General features: G+C 49.2%; 1 protein-coding gene across 1 annotated transcript in view; it reads right to left on the bottom strand.

Annotated features, from left to right (window-relative positions):
• Positions 1-12,993, bottom strand: part of Xrra1 (X-ray radiation resistance associated 1) — a 69,762-nt gene that overhangs the window by 17,861 nt on the left and 38,908 nt on the right. Inside the window, exons 7-10 of the mRNA XM_021658994.2 lie at positions 12,479-12,607; positions 11,702-11,907; positions 6,930-6,970; positions 4,514-4,639 (exon numbers count right to left, since the gene is read on the bottom strand). Coding sequence (XP_021514669.1) covers positions 4,514-4,639; positions 6,930-6,970; positions 11,702-11,907; positions 12,479-12,607 — 502 coding nt within the window. The remainder of the gene's footprint in view (positions 1-4,513; positions 4,640-6,929; positions 6,971-11,701; positions 11,908-12,478; positions 12,608-12,993) is intronic.

Genomic DNA, 12,993 nt, shown 5'->3' with positions numbered 1-12,993 from the left:
TCCATCTTGCCTTATCCAGCCATGTGGCCAGCTGTCTTCCCAGGCTCATGGGCACATCTATCTTCTGTCTCTGTCGTTTCTATAGTCTGGAAGCTGCTTGCTCTGCACTTCCTGCTTACTCTGGTAGTATTTATTCCTTCTCAAGACTGTGATGGGGTTGAAGACTAGATGGTTATATTCTCACAATTAAACTTAAGTTGTTTAGGATTTGAAAAGTTTTAAAAAGATAGTTTTATATCTAAGTAGATTTTTAGATCGATAAACGCAATCTATGACAGAAAGTGATTTGGGTATTAAACTCTGAACTCACTAGGCTAGGATAGACCATACTTTCTCCTGAGTTGCCAAACAGAGATGGACTAAACATTGTAAATGTAATTCTTACACGATAATTTTCAAAGTTGTTTCATAATTGTTATTTATATAGTTTACTGTTGTAAGAAAAAACGTACTGTATATAGTTCACGATCGTCTTTTTACTGGACTAACAAAAGATGTTGGTCTGGTGTGCTGTGTATCCAGTTGCTGGTTCCTCTGCCTTGAGATCAGGGTATAGTCCAGACTTGGGCGTTATCATTTCTATAAAGAATCTCCTCTATCAATGTTGTGTAAACATTGCTCTCCAATTTTCTCTGATTGGTTAATAAAGAAGCTGAGAGCCAATTACTGAGCAAAGGAGAGAGAAAGGCTGGACTTTTGATCCAGTGCCGGGGTGGGAGGGAGGTGTCTCAGGTAGGGACCATGAGGTAGAGAAAGGGAGGAGGAAGGGGGAGAGAAAGGATGTAGCCATGCAAAGCTGGCCACGAGGACTGACCTGACCTGATAAACGATAAGGCAAAAGCAGCCCAGGCGGGACTCAAATGGCAAGTAATTTGGGGCATTTGGCTGGAAAGTAGCCAGACTAGCTAACCAGAAAGAGCTAGAAAGGGTGAATATCTGCCAGCTGTAGTGCTTGAAAGCTTAATAAGCCCCATAGGTCCCTGTCTTGCTAGAAAAGGCCCCACAGATTATATCCTAATTTTACCCTCTGCTCGCTCACTCACTCTTCAGTAGACTGCCATCTTTCTCCTTTGTGGTCATATTGCCTTTGCAGTGCTAAGTGGCTGCAACAGACTGGTGCAGCATCTGGCCCTTAAAAAGTGGCCGGGCTTGGGGGTGTGACTGGGCAGAGCCTGCTTGCTTAGTGTGCAAGAGGCTCAAGGGTTAATCACTAGTGCTGAAACATTACAAAAAAGCTTGTGGACCCATTTGCTAGAGTCCAGAGGAAGAGGCTCAATCTGCAGAGGTGCCTGTGTGTGTGTGTGTGTGTGTGTGTGTGTGTGTGTGTGTGTGTGTGTGTCAGTGTGTGTGTCATGGTGGCCCAGGATGGCACAAAGCCTCTGTGGACAATCCAGGAAGTGAGAGACGAGCACTGGAAAGGGAATGGAAATATATATTAAGTCAACTAAGACACAAGATCCTGTTTATAACTAAAACAAGGGAAAAGCTGAGGGACACCCAGGGTGGGTGGGGGTGGGTGGATGGTGGGGGTGGGGGGGGTGGGTGGGGGGGTGGGTGGGGGGGGGTGGGGGTGGTAGTGGTGGTGGTGGTGGTGGTGGTGTGTGTGTGTGTGTGTGTGATATGGTCTGTGATACCAAACCCTAGCTGAAAGTCATGTTCTCAGGGTTCTGGCTGATTGTCAACCAGAATCTGGCCCCAGGCTAACCTGCTCCCTATAGGGTGACCTCAGGGACACGGGTTCAGTAGTAACCTTTGATTTCTGCCCACCCTCAGTGGGTTAGTCAAATAGGTTTTCACCCAGCCTTCCCAGATTAAAGAAAATGTATCTGCCAAATCTGATAGCTAAATAGTATTGGTTAATGTTTGAGCAAAAGCGACCGTTTTGCATTTGACACGTTTCTAAGTGAAGGCCTTAAGGGGAGAAGTTCTGTTTGGAGATAGAATTGGTTTTTAAAACTTGTACCTCTGACAAACCAAACAAATTTTACCACACTCAGCTGTGTCTGTGTCCTGATACAAACAGCGTTCAAGAGGACTTACTTCCCACCTTGAATCAGGTTATTCTGGATGCTAAGGGTACACTAAGCCCAGACTCAAACAAAAATATATCCCAGTAGTCTACCTCAGGACACAGACATGGAATGAGGAGTTAGCTGGCACACACAAGACTGGCAGTCCTGGTGAGGACACAGAGATGGAAGGAGTCTCGTCCCCTCTGTTCTGAAGCAGACCGAGAGCCCCAGCCTCAGAGCAGCCCTGGAAAGCGGGCATCCAGGGAGAGTGTGACACTGGCTCACCTGGGCTCCAATGCAAGGCTACACACGCTTTGAGGATGAACCAGCTAAAGACTGTAAATTGATAAAGTCCAGCTGTGGCCCCAGAGCAAAGCAGCGAGGCTCCCAGGGGTATGGTTATGGTGTGTGGATGTGAGAGAGGACCACAGAAGGCTTCATTGTGACACAGCAGTGTGGCATAATGTGTGCCTGGAGGAGAACAGCTGGCCCTCTGCGTTCCACAAGAACAGCCAACTGCCTAGGAAGGCATGGCGTCTGGGAAAGGGAGCAATTGCTGCTCCTTAGATGGAGCAGAGAAGAAGGGTCCTGCATGGTGGAAGCAGAGGCAGGACCAAGAGAATGGTGGTCTTGGAGACACGGGCCACAGTGCTGCCCAAGAAACAAGACTGGAGCTCAGCTCAGCTCCCTGCTTTGGGCTGGCAAGCGCCAAGGAGCGAACAACAGCAGCCTCCTGGGAGGCAGGGATGTCAATGGCCATCAACCAGAGATGCAGGGACCTGGGTAGGGGGTGGGTGCTGATAGCTGCAGATGGTCGCAGCAGAAAACCCCCGCAAAGCCTGGCAGGGATCAAGTCTCTGTGGTCTGACAGGGATGCAGTTTAGCACAGATGACACAGCTGCAAGTGCAAGGGCACAGAAACACACCGTGCACCAGGGAAGCATCTGGAGGTGACAGAGTGGCGTGGGAGTAAGACAAAGGAGGCACCGAGAGCAAGGAGTATTGTCAGAGGCAGAGGGACCGTGTTCCGTAGATGTGTGCTAAATGTGGCTGTCCCTGCTAGCAGATTCAAAGCAACACAACTCAAGGTAGAAAAGAAGAAAACCTCCGACACGAGGGGGTTTTTCTTTCTCTCCACGTGTGGTATGCTCCTGTGTGGGTGCACTCGGCCTGCGCGTGTGCGTGTGGAGGCCAGATGCTGGTTGCGTCTTCCTTTGTTATCTTCCTTTCTGAGTTAGGGTCTCTCTGTGAAGCTGGGACTGTTCCAGCTAGCTGGCTGGCCGGCAAGGCCCTGGGACCCACCTGTTAGCTGCTCCTCTCCATCACCCGGTTAGAGACGTGTGCTGTCACAGCTGGCTTTTACGTGGGTGCTGGAGGTTTGAACTCAGGTTCTTATGCTTCTGTGGCCAGCAACTTACTGAGTCATCTCCCCAGGTCCAGGACAGACATTTGGCTACACTGCTGTCAGTAAGTGATAAGCAAGCAAGAGTACGCAGACTAGGAGTGACACTGCCAACGTCTTATCTTGACCACAAAACAAGTTTCAACAGACTTAGAGAGAAACAAAATCTCACAAATCGCGTTTACCTAGCAAGAGAACGAATCAGAAATCAACAAAGCGAAGAAGCCAGAAGAGGCCTATAGACTCGCAATTAATCAACTGACTCCTCAGGAACCCACAGGGCAAAGACAAATGCTACAAGAAAAGTTAAAAGTACTTTAGTTGAATGGGAAACACTGGGGCAGGAATGAAGCTCAGTAGGTAGGTGAACATATGCTTAGCATATATAAGAGCTTGGGGTTGTTCTCCAGCACCACAAACAACCGAGACCCTACAGAAAACCAAGCAAGACGTGGATTCTAGACATGGGGAAACAGCTGAAGCCAGACACATGGACTTTTCGATCTGTTGTGTCTCCCGGTTCCCCTTTTCACCTGACCTTTTCACCTTTTCAATGATTCACACCCAAGCTTGATACCGCTTTTCCTGGGCCACACCTCAGGGCAGAGCAGGCACTGCGTGCATACGTCACAGCGGTGTGGACTTCCCTCCCAGCAGCAGACGGGCAGACATGGCTGCCTTTCCAGTGGGATCTTCTCCACAGGCTCGGAAAGACCAGGTCTTTCCCTTTCTTTTACCCAGTGCCTCCAGCCTAGGCCAATCTCGAACTCAGCCGGCAGCTGGCCGTGATCCTCCTGCCACTGCCTCCCAAGTGTGGGGATAGTAGGGCGTGCCACTGCACCTACTTTATGCCCTGAACCCTGGCTTCCGCACACGCTCAGCAAGCATCTGTGGCTCCAGTCTCATGGTCTTTCTCTTCACACCTGTACAGCCGGTACCTAGCACGAGGCTTGCACAAAGCAAATGACAGGCAACCTTGCCCACCTTGAGAGCCAGGGCCACACACTTGCACGCAGGGGAGAGATGGCCGGGCTTTGGGCTGGAATGGTTCGCATTCTTTCCTCCCGCCTAGGAGCCACGGACACAGTGAAGCGCTTACCTTGTTGTAGGCCAGGCTAAGGTACCTCAGCTCTGGGAAAGGTGGGGCGAGCGTCTGGTTCCGAGCCTTCAGCGACTTCACAGGGAGAATCTCAAACACGGGGGGGAGTGAGCATATCTTGGCTGTCTTAGAAGGGGAAGGAAAAAAGTCAGAGTCAAAGTGTCACAAGATCAAAAAGAAGTCGAGGCTGGCAGCAGCCAGTGCCCTTCCTATTGGATGTAGTGAAATGTCTCTGTTGAGAGTCTGGCCAAAGAGACACCTAGGGTCATAAAGGCCAGAATTCTGACTCCACATTCTCTGAGGCCACGTGAGCTAATTGCCCAGCAATCAAAGTTCCAGTTTCGAGTTCTCCAGGGCCGCAGAATACTATAGGAGTCCTGGACACAGGGTTCCCCGCCCTTCCTCCAGCCATACTGTGCAGCACCTTGGCCCTGGTCGCCGCCCCTTCTATGCATCAACTGACATTTCCCCAGAAAGCAGAGGAGGCATTTACACTGATGAAGCCAATCAATCAACTTAGCCAGGACGGGGACAGCAGCAGGGAACTCCCAGCACCCAGGCCCTCAGCCCCCAGCTCTCACTCAGGATGGAGCAACAGCGAAGTCCTGACCAACCCTGAACTGGGCTTGGCTCATCTGGATCACCTGGTGTTCCAGGGCTCCCCAACAGCCTGGATTGGCTCAGGGCCAATCCAGGGATCAAGCATGAAAAGGAAATTGGTAGATTAACCAAGCCAAACGCAACTCCTAAAACTACACTGGCTGCCTTATGGTGAAGAATTTTATCTGGTTCCTGCCCCAGACTCTTGGTGTTGAGCTTCTAAAACCCCGGGACTTTGCTAAGTGGTGGACCACCTGTTAGCCAGGGTCCCTTGAACCACATTTTCACTCTGCTAATGGGATGGGAATGGGGCTGGTCAGACCCAGTCGGGGAGGACAGGGGCCCTGAGCTCCAACAAGCATCTAGGAAGACTCTAATGAAAGTTGTGCACTGAGGTGCGGGCAAGCTTCCTGGCAGGCGAGTACATCGCCGTGTTGGGAGGGTGGGATGCCAGGTTCCATGGGGGGAGGGTGCAGGAGCTTTGCAGGTGGGACCTTCTGTATCTCTCCTTATGAGCCTTCTCATTTTGCTGGCCTCATTTTCTTGTCCTACTGCAGCTGTCTGAGCAGGACCCTTACTCAAGGTCTCTGAGTCCTACTGAATTATTGAACCTGGTGTGGGGTTGGGTGAGGGGCTGGCTTGTGGGGACTCCCAAATTTATAGGTAAGTTGGTCACAGTGTGGCGAGCTTACTGTCTTCTCCCTCCTTCATGACTGGCGCCTAAAGCGAAGATCGTTTCCTTAGGAACTATACCCCTAGGCTTGACCTTAAGCTCTGGGTTGGTTAATGTCAGCACTGTGCTGTGGTGTCACGCTGCCCTTTCAGTTTCCTTTGACGACAGAATGTGGCCGAGGCCACACATTCGAGTCTCACACTCTGCCATTTCTTTCTTGCTCTCTAAGGACCTGATACTGTCCTGTTGTTAAGAAGACCAGGATGAAAAGATGACAAGGAAGAGGCTAGGTCATGCCTTATCCTTTGAAGCTTGGCTTCCAGCTGGCCTGCCATGGTGGCAAAGCCAGCAGAACCACCTCGTTAGCTCAAAGAATCTTGGGAAGTAACTGGCTGAACTGAAGTCAATGGTTGCTGGTTGCGAGCAGTACTCAACTGGTACAGTTCCTCACGCGGCTCTGTCTGAGGCGGCAGCTTACTGGGCAGTGCCTCAAGGGTACGGGTAGGCTAGGTGTGGAGACGCACTTCTCCTTGCAAATGGAGGCACCGACATTTCGTTTGCCTGTATCAGTCTCCACGAGCTTGGTTTAAACTGGTATTCTACGCTGACAAAATCAAACGCTACACCTTTGACAGCAAGGCTCAGGTCTGGGCAGCAGTGCACACAGCAGTAACTCTTCCGCTCTTTGAGGCCTTTGTGAGAGGGCTCTGTGAGTTCCCTCCTGGTGGAAGCCCCAGTTTCATTACCTGAGGTAGCTGCTGTCACTGAACTAAGCTAAGCAGTGTCTGAAGGCATGGGAGTGAGTCTGGACCGCTGAGCTCAGGGACCCATTCAGCCCCCACATCCCCACTGGTCAGCATAGGGCTGACTCACAGTAGGTGCTTAGCAAACACTTGTTCACTTAGTGGAACCTAGAGAAATGTCTCTTGTGGCTCTATTTTACTTACTCAGTTTTGTGTTTTACCATTTAATGTTCTTGTCATTACTCACTAACTTGCACATACAACTATTTACAAGAATTTACTCTGTACCCAGTATTTTGGGAGTGTAGCTCAGGGGGTACAGCACTTGCGCTGTTAGTGTAAGGCCTTGGGCCTTGTTTGGGTAGGACAACAAACACAAATCTGAAGCAGTTCCTCCTACCTGTGAGGTTGAAAATCCAGGGTAAGATGAGAACACAACCTCTGAAACAAGAAAGAGAGGGAGGGAATGTTTGTGAGAATGCTTACTGACCCCATAGGGATCAGTTCTGGATCTCTTCTCCACTGTGTACGCTGGGTACCTCCCAGATAGGTTCCGATGTTAACCGGAAAAGGATCAGATTGGGATAAAACCCAACTCCTTAGCCAGGCTGCTGGGGACCCACATGGTTGGTCCCCTCCCCAGTTCTCCCATCTTACCCCTTCTGGGGATGTGGTGGGGGACCTGAATGGACCCTGACCTCATGCTGCCCTTCTGCTCACTCACAGTGTTTCAGTCACATGGACCTTCATCATAACTTTGCGACATGCAAGCTCTTTCTAGTCCCAGTGCTACTGGGGAGCTTGCACAGGGTAGAAAGCTAACCAGCTGTCTCCTAAGAGAAAGGCACAGAGAAGGCATCCCAGCTGAGGCCTTGAAAACACACTGAAAGCCTGGAAACAATGTCTTCGTCAGTGAGAACAGCTGGGTTAGGGAGGAGGCTGCAGAGTGAGCTCATCCAGGGCTGGTTGGACCAAGCCCATTCCTGGGTTTAACCTAAGGATCAAGGCGGAGCAGCTGTGGGACTGCATCCTGTGCAGGCAGCACTCTCCTTTACCGGGTGCCTGGGCCCCTCCCATGATAAAAGGAGAATGGTGACGTGAGACTAGCCGGCAGGAGTGGGTGGGACAAGGCTCGCACTGAACAGTTCTCCTAGTTGGCAGTCTAGCAGGGACTGGGAAAGGCTCATGCAGCAAACAACCAGAGGACGGGCCATGTTAGACTCTGACAGGAGGTGACCGATATGAGAGAACTTTGGCAGCACCGGAGGAGAGGCCCTCATGCTCTCGTCTGCATCCCATAGCTTCCACTGTGAAGCTGTGATTCCCATGAAGGGCAAAATGGAAGCTTTACTTTGGTTAGCGTGCGAAGCCAGTTAGCACAGCCTAGTTCTGACCTGCTTGGTGGGTCCTCTCTTCCAAGACCTGTCTCAGCTCTGTGAGGCCAGCTGAGCTCGAAGATACCAAAGCTCAGTGCAGCTTGGCCTTGTGTCTAATTGGGTCTTAGGTCTAGAGTCTAGGAGGGCAGTCATCTAGGAGACTCTCACCTTCCCGGATTCTAGCCTCTTCATACAAAGAAAATCCGGGCTCTGGCACCTTCAAAATAATACCTTCCAACACTTAAGAAATGAAACAGCATCAAACTCTCCTGGGAAGTTTGCAAACACCAAACGCTCCTGAACTCATTTTCTGAGGCAAGCACAGCCTTGCCTCAAAGAAACTCCGTGACAGAGGAAGACATCGCACCAGTCACCTCTTGCACACGGATGCAGAAAACCCCCTACAAAGTATCAGTGAATTCAATTCCCGGACCGTCATGGCCAAGGGATGTGGTCTTGTCCTGGAAACACAGGGCTGACTCAACATTCACAAGTTCTCTCGCTTTCACCGCCCCTTCAGAGAAAAAAATTCGGTCCCTACCCATCAGTCTGTTGTGGGGGTTGGTGAGGCAAGTCTTTAATTCCAGGACTGGGGCAGAGGCAGAGGCAGAGGCAGGCAAGTCTCTGTGAGCTCCAGGCCAGCCAAAGCTACATGGTAAGACCCCATCTCAAATTTTTTTCCACATTCCCACCACCAAAAATCAATCCATGTAATTATCAGCCTGATCAGTTTTTTTTTAAAAGCATTCAATAAAATTCAACACCATTTCACAGAAGGAAAACCAAAACTCTCAGTAAACTAGGAATACATGTATATTTTTAAAATTTAAGGCATCTACAAAGATATATACAGCTAATATACTTCTGAAATACTGAACACTTTTCCCCCTAAGGTTGCAAAGAAAATTTTCCATCATCGCTTCTATTCAACACCATCCATACAGTTTTGGTCAGCAATAAAAAGGTGCTAAGAATTATTACGACAGGAAGAAGCGAGATATATATAGACACTGCCACCATGAACACAGATGAATTCAAAAGAGCCTGCGAGTGAAAGGAAGCAAGGAATGAGCTTTGAAACATTGCTGGAGGTGAGAGCAATATGTCTGTGCACTCGCAATAAATGGATGGGACTGACATGTAAAATGCAGCACCATTGCTGATAGCATAAAAAGAGATCAAAGACCCAGGAACACAGCTAATGATGGATGTGCATGGTCTCAGACTTGGAAATAGCAGCGTTCTCCCGGGAGAAACTTTAAAAGACCTGAAAATCAGGCTGGAGAGATGGCTCAGTGGTTAAGAGCACAGGCTGCTCTTCCAAAGGACCTGGTTTCAATTTCCAGCACCCATGGCAGTTCACATCTTCTGTAGCTTCAGTCCCAGGGAACCCCATGCCCTCTTCAGGCACTGCATAATATGGTGCACAGACATAGCATGTAGACTTAACATCCATACACAAAAAAATTAAGGTTAAAGTTAAATGAAAGACCGGAAACTTGATAGGGTGTGTTCTTTTGCTATTACAGAAAGCATCATAAACACACTGGTTATTTCCACCTTGACTTATGCAGCCAAGTGAACTTCCAGCTAAGTGCCAGTGGGATCTTGTTGGCAACTGATAATTCCTAGATTGCGGTGGAAATGAGGAGGCCTTTAGTGATGCCAGAATTTGTTGGGCTCTGAAAGCGACCCAAAGAACTTCACGAGCAAGCAGCACACCTAGTGGTGAAGCTACAGCGGCTTTCAATTCTGGTATCGTTTCAATTTGGGAAGGTAGCAGGGCGTGGGGGCAACCTGTTAAAAACTACATTTTCATGAAAGCAGTCTTATGTAACTGTATAATAAAGTAAGTAAATGAAAAAGTTTATGAAAGTCTTTCTAGAGAACCATTGAAGGGGACAGGCCAATGGTGGGACCAAGCTCAGGGCTGGCCAGATACCCCGTTACTGATGAACTGCAGTTGGGGCCTGCCCACAGGAAGTGCATTCACAGAACACCCCTAGGTGTTCATGTAGTAACGGTGAGGAAGGGAGACATTTGGTCCGTGCTTTCTCAGGAAGAATCATTTCTTGAAAGCCACAGTAATTCAGGCAATCACACTGTTACAGCAGTGTCCCCTGCTCAGTGGGAAAAGCAAGTCTTTCAATTAATGGTGCTGGGTCAAAAGTATGTGCATGTAAACAAGTAAACTTTGACTCTGCCTCACCCCCTATGTGAAAATCCTACGCAGATCACTGACAAATATTTTAAAAATCAAGCTTTTATGATAATAACATATGGGAAAATATCTCCATAGTCTTGAGATAGGTTCCAAAATTTTAAAACGGCAAAGAAAAAGCACTGACATAAAATATTGATGAATCAGATTTCATTAAAAGAACTCTCGAAATCTAAAAAAATGGCCTGGGAATAGCTCCGGTGGTAGAGTGCTAACTGAGCATTTGAGGGGCCCAGGCTTGACCTCCAGCAGCAGAGGAGGAGGAGGAAAAAGAGGAAGAAGAAAAACTAACTACACATTAGATTTTTGTTTTTTTGTAACATGTTTATGAAGAATTCCTGTTCAGGGGTATAAAGAACCTGACAAATCAAGAAAAAGATACATATTCCAATTTAAAAAATAGGTGAAAGACAAGTATTTCCCCCAAAGGAACATCAAAGCAACCAACAAACATAAAAAGATACTCAGCATCACTAGTCATTTGAGAGGTGGAAATGGAGACCACGATGCGACGACACTGCATACCCAGCCAGCAGGGCAGCTGACCCACACTCAAGCATCGGCGTTTGGGAGGCTGTGACCGGGAATCACACACGCCAGCTGCGCTGGGAAGTGTCTGCCGTGTCCACGAGTGCTCAAGATAGCTGGAGATGTGTAACAAGCAAGTCCTCTCCTGGGCATGTTCCCCAAGGAAACGGGGTGTGTGCCCACCTAATGGTAAGAGGATGCCCACAGTAGTTCACAGCCCCAAACTAGAAACAACCAGAATGTCTCTCAAAAGTGAAAAGGAAATAAATTGTGGTATGCATGGAGTAAATAAGAGCAGGAGAAAAGATATATGCAGAGGATATTAATGAAGCCACAGACATAACACTGAGTGAAAACTGGGCACAAAGCCATGCTGGTTTTGTACATGCGCTTCAGACTGGGCGAGCGTGGGCTGTTCTTGGAGGAGGTGCTTACTGGGAGGGTCCCACGGGGACACTGGGAAGGTTCTGGATTGAAATGCGAGAACGGGTAAAGAGTGTACATAAAACTTCAAGCTCTGTGCAAGAGGCCTGTACTTCACCTGTCACGGCTATTTTCCTCAACTCGAAATGTAAACAGTTGGCAGACACATCGTGACATAACTGGCTCAGAGGCAGCAGAACACCGGAGATGTGCTCCTCTCCTGCTGGCTTGGCTTTCTGACGAGGTCTTTCCTCTCTGCCTCTGGGAGGGAACCCTGCGGGTGTGGCCCTCGGGACTCCGGAGCCATTCTGGGAACGCAGGAGGAACCAGTCTAACAGGAGAGGCGGGAGCTCTGGTGCCCAAAGAAGACAGAAAGGCCTGAAGCCATGAGACTGTGGATACACCACAGGCTTTCCTGACTTCTGAGTTTCTTAACATATGAGATTAAAAAAATTATCCACTTTTGCTTAGAGTTTGAAAGCATCTTACCTGACAGAGCTGGTTTGGAAGTCACCGAGAAGGTCATTTAGAATGCAGGAGCTCCCAGAATCAGACTTTTATTCTTAACCCAAGAAGCTTGCTCCGAAGTGGAGCAAGCACTGGGGAGCAGGCGACATGGCTCACCTGTGCGGTCAACGTCCTTTTTCATGGGCAGTACAGTGTAATTTGGTTGCTCATCCGGGGTCTCAAACACCCACGTCTGGGGCTGCATATCTCTCTGGGAACTTGGCCCCTCTGTAACCCAGTCCCCTGTGCCATCACGGAGCTGAACCTGTTGTAGGTACGGGATCCGGAAAATCTTGTTTTGGTCCAGGCTCAACTTCTTCAGTCTTCAATTAAGGAAAGTAAATTCAGAACCACAGCAGTGATATCACCTCTAGGGCATTACTGTGCAAGCTGGGGAACACACATGGATTCAGGTTTGACATGAATACCTGTTGTGTATCCTTGAGTTGGGGGGACTTACCTCCTGTGGGGCTCAGCGGCCCTACCTCATAATTGGGATAAAGTTTATTGGTCTTTAAAGCTCTGGTGAAGACTAAATGAGACAATATGTAAACAGTGGGCACAGGGCAGTACCCAGTGAACAGTACCAACTCAGAGGAGGGATCTTTGTCAAATATGCAGAACTTGGCAGCTAAAGTTCTCTGTGGGATTGTGTGTGTGTTCATTGGTGGGGTCTCTTCTTTTCAGGGTCAGGGTTTTATTATCCTGGGCAATCCCACACATGACTAGAAATAACCCTAGTGACCTTGCACTTCTCTGCCAAGCTAAGCTCAGAGAGAGAAATGACTTGGCCAAGGCAGCAGAGACATGGTGGAGCTGGGACTTCGCTCCAGGCTGTGCAGCCTGAACGCAGCACTTGGGGCTGAGGATGGTGCAGGAAGGCCCTGACAGTACCTTCGGAGCCCAGCCAGGCTGGCGAAGCAGTTGGGATTGGACAGCTTGTTGTCATCCAGCATCAAGGTCTCCAGGGCTGGGAACCTCAGGATGTACTTCTTGCTTATCAGTTGTGTCACGGATGCCTCCCTGCGGGCACAGAAATCTTGGGTACTGAGCAAGGGTAGAGAATGAGAGCCATTATCCCCAGGAATAAGGGAAGACGGGGAGCTGAACAGGAGGATTAACCAGCTTTGAAGCTTCCCTAGTGCCCACAAGAGGTCCATATAGAGAGGAACAGCAGGTATAATTCCCACCCACCCCTTCCCCAGATGCCCCTGGTCTACACAGGCATGGAGACAGTTTCCCTGACACTGGGCTGAGGTGGCATAGTAGGCTCACTGGCTGTGCTAACGGTCACCACAGGGTGAACGAAGCAAGACCAGATGAGAGAGAATGCAGCAGATGGCACTGTGCAAGCCTGGTCAAAGGAGACCCCTGGGTATCTTTTGTCACCTACCCTGAGATTGGTAACC

This window comes from Meriones unguiculatus, chromosome 14, assembly GCF_030254825.1.
Source record: "Meriones unguiculatus strain TT.TT164.6M chromosome 14, Bangor_MerUng_6.1, whole genome shotgun sequence".
NCBI lineage: Eukaryota > Metazoa > Chordata > Mammalia > Rodentia > Muridae > Meriones > Meriones unguiculatus.
The sequence above is the reverse complement of the archived record's forward strand: the minus strand, read 5'-3'. Positions and strand labels throughout refer to the sequence as shown.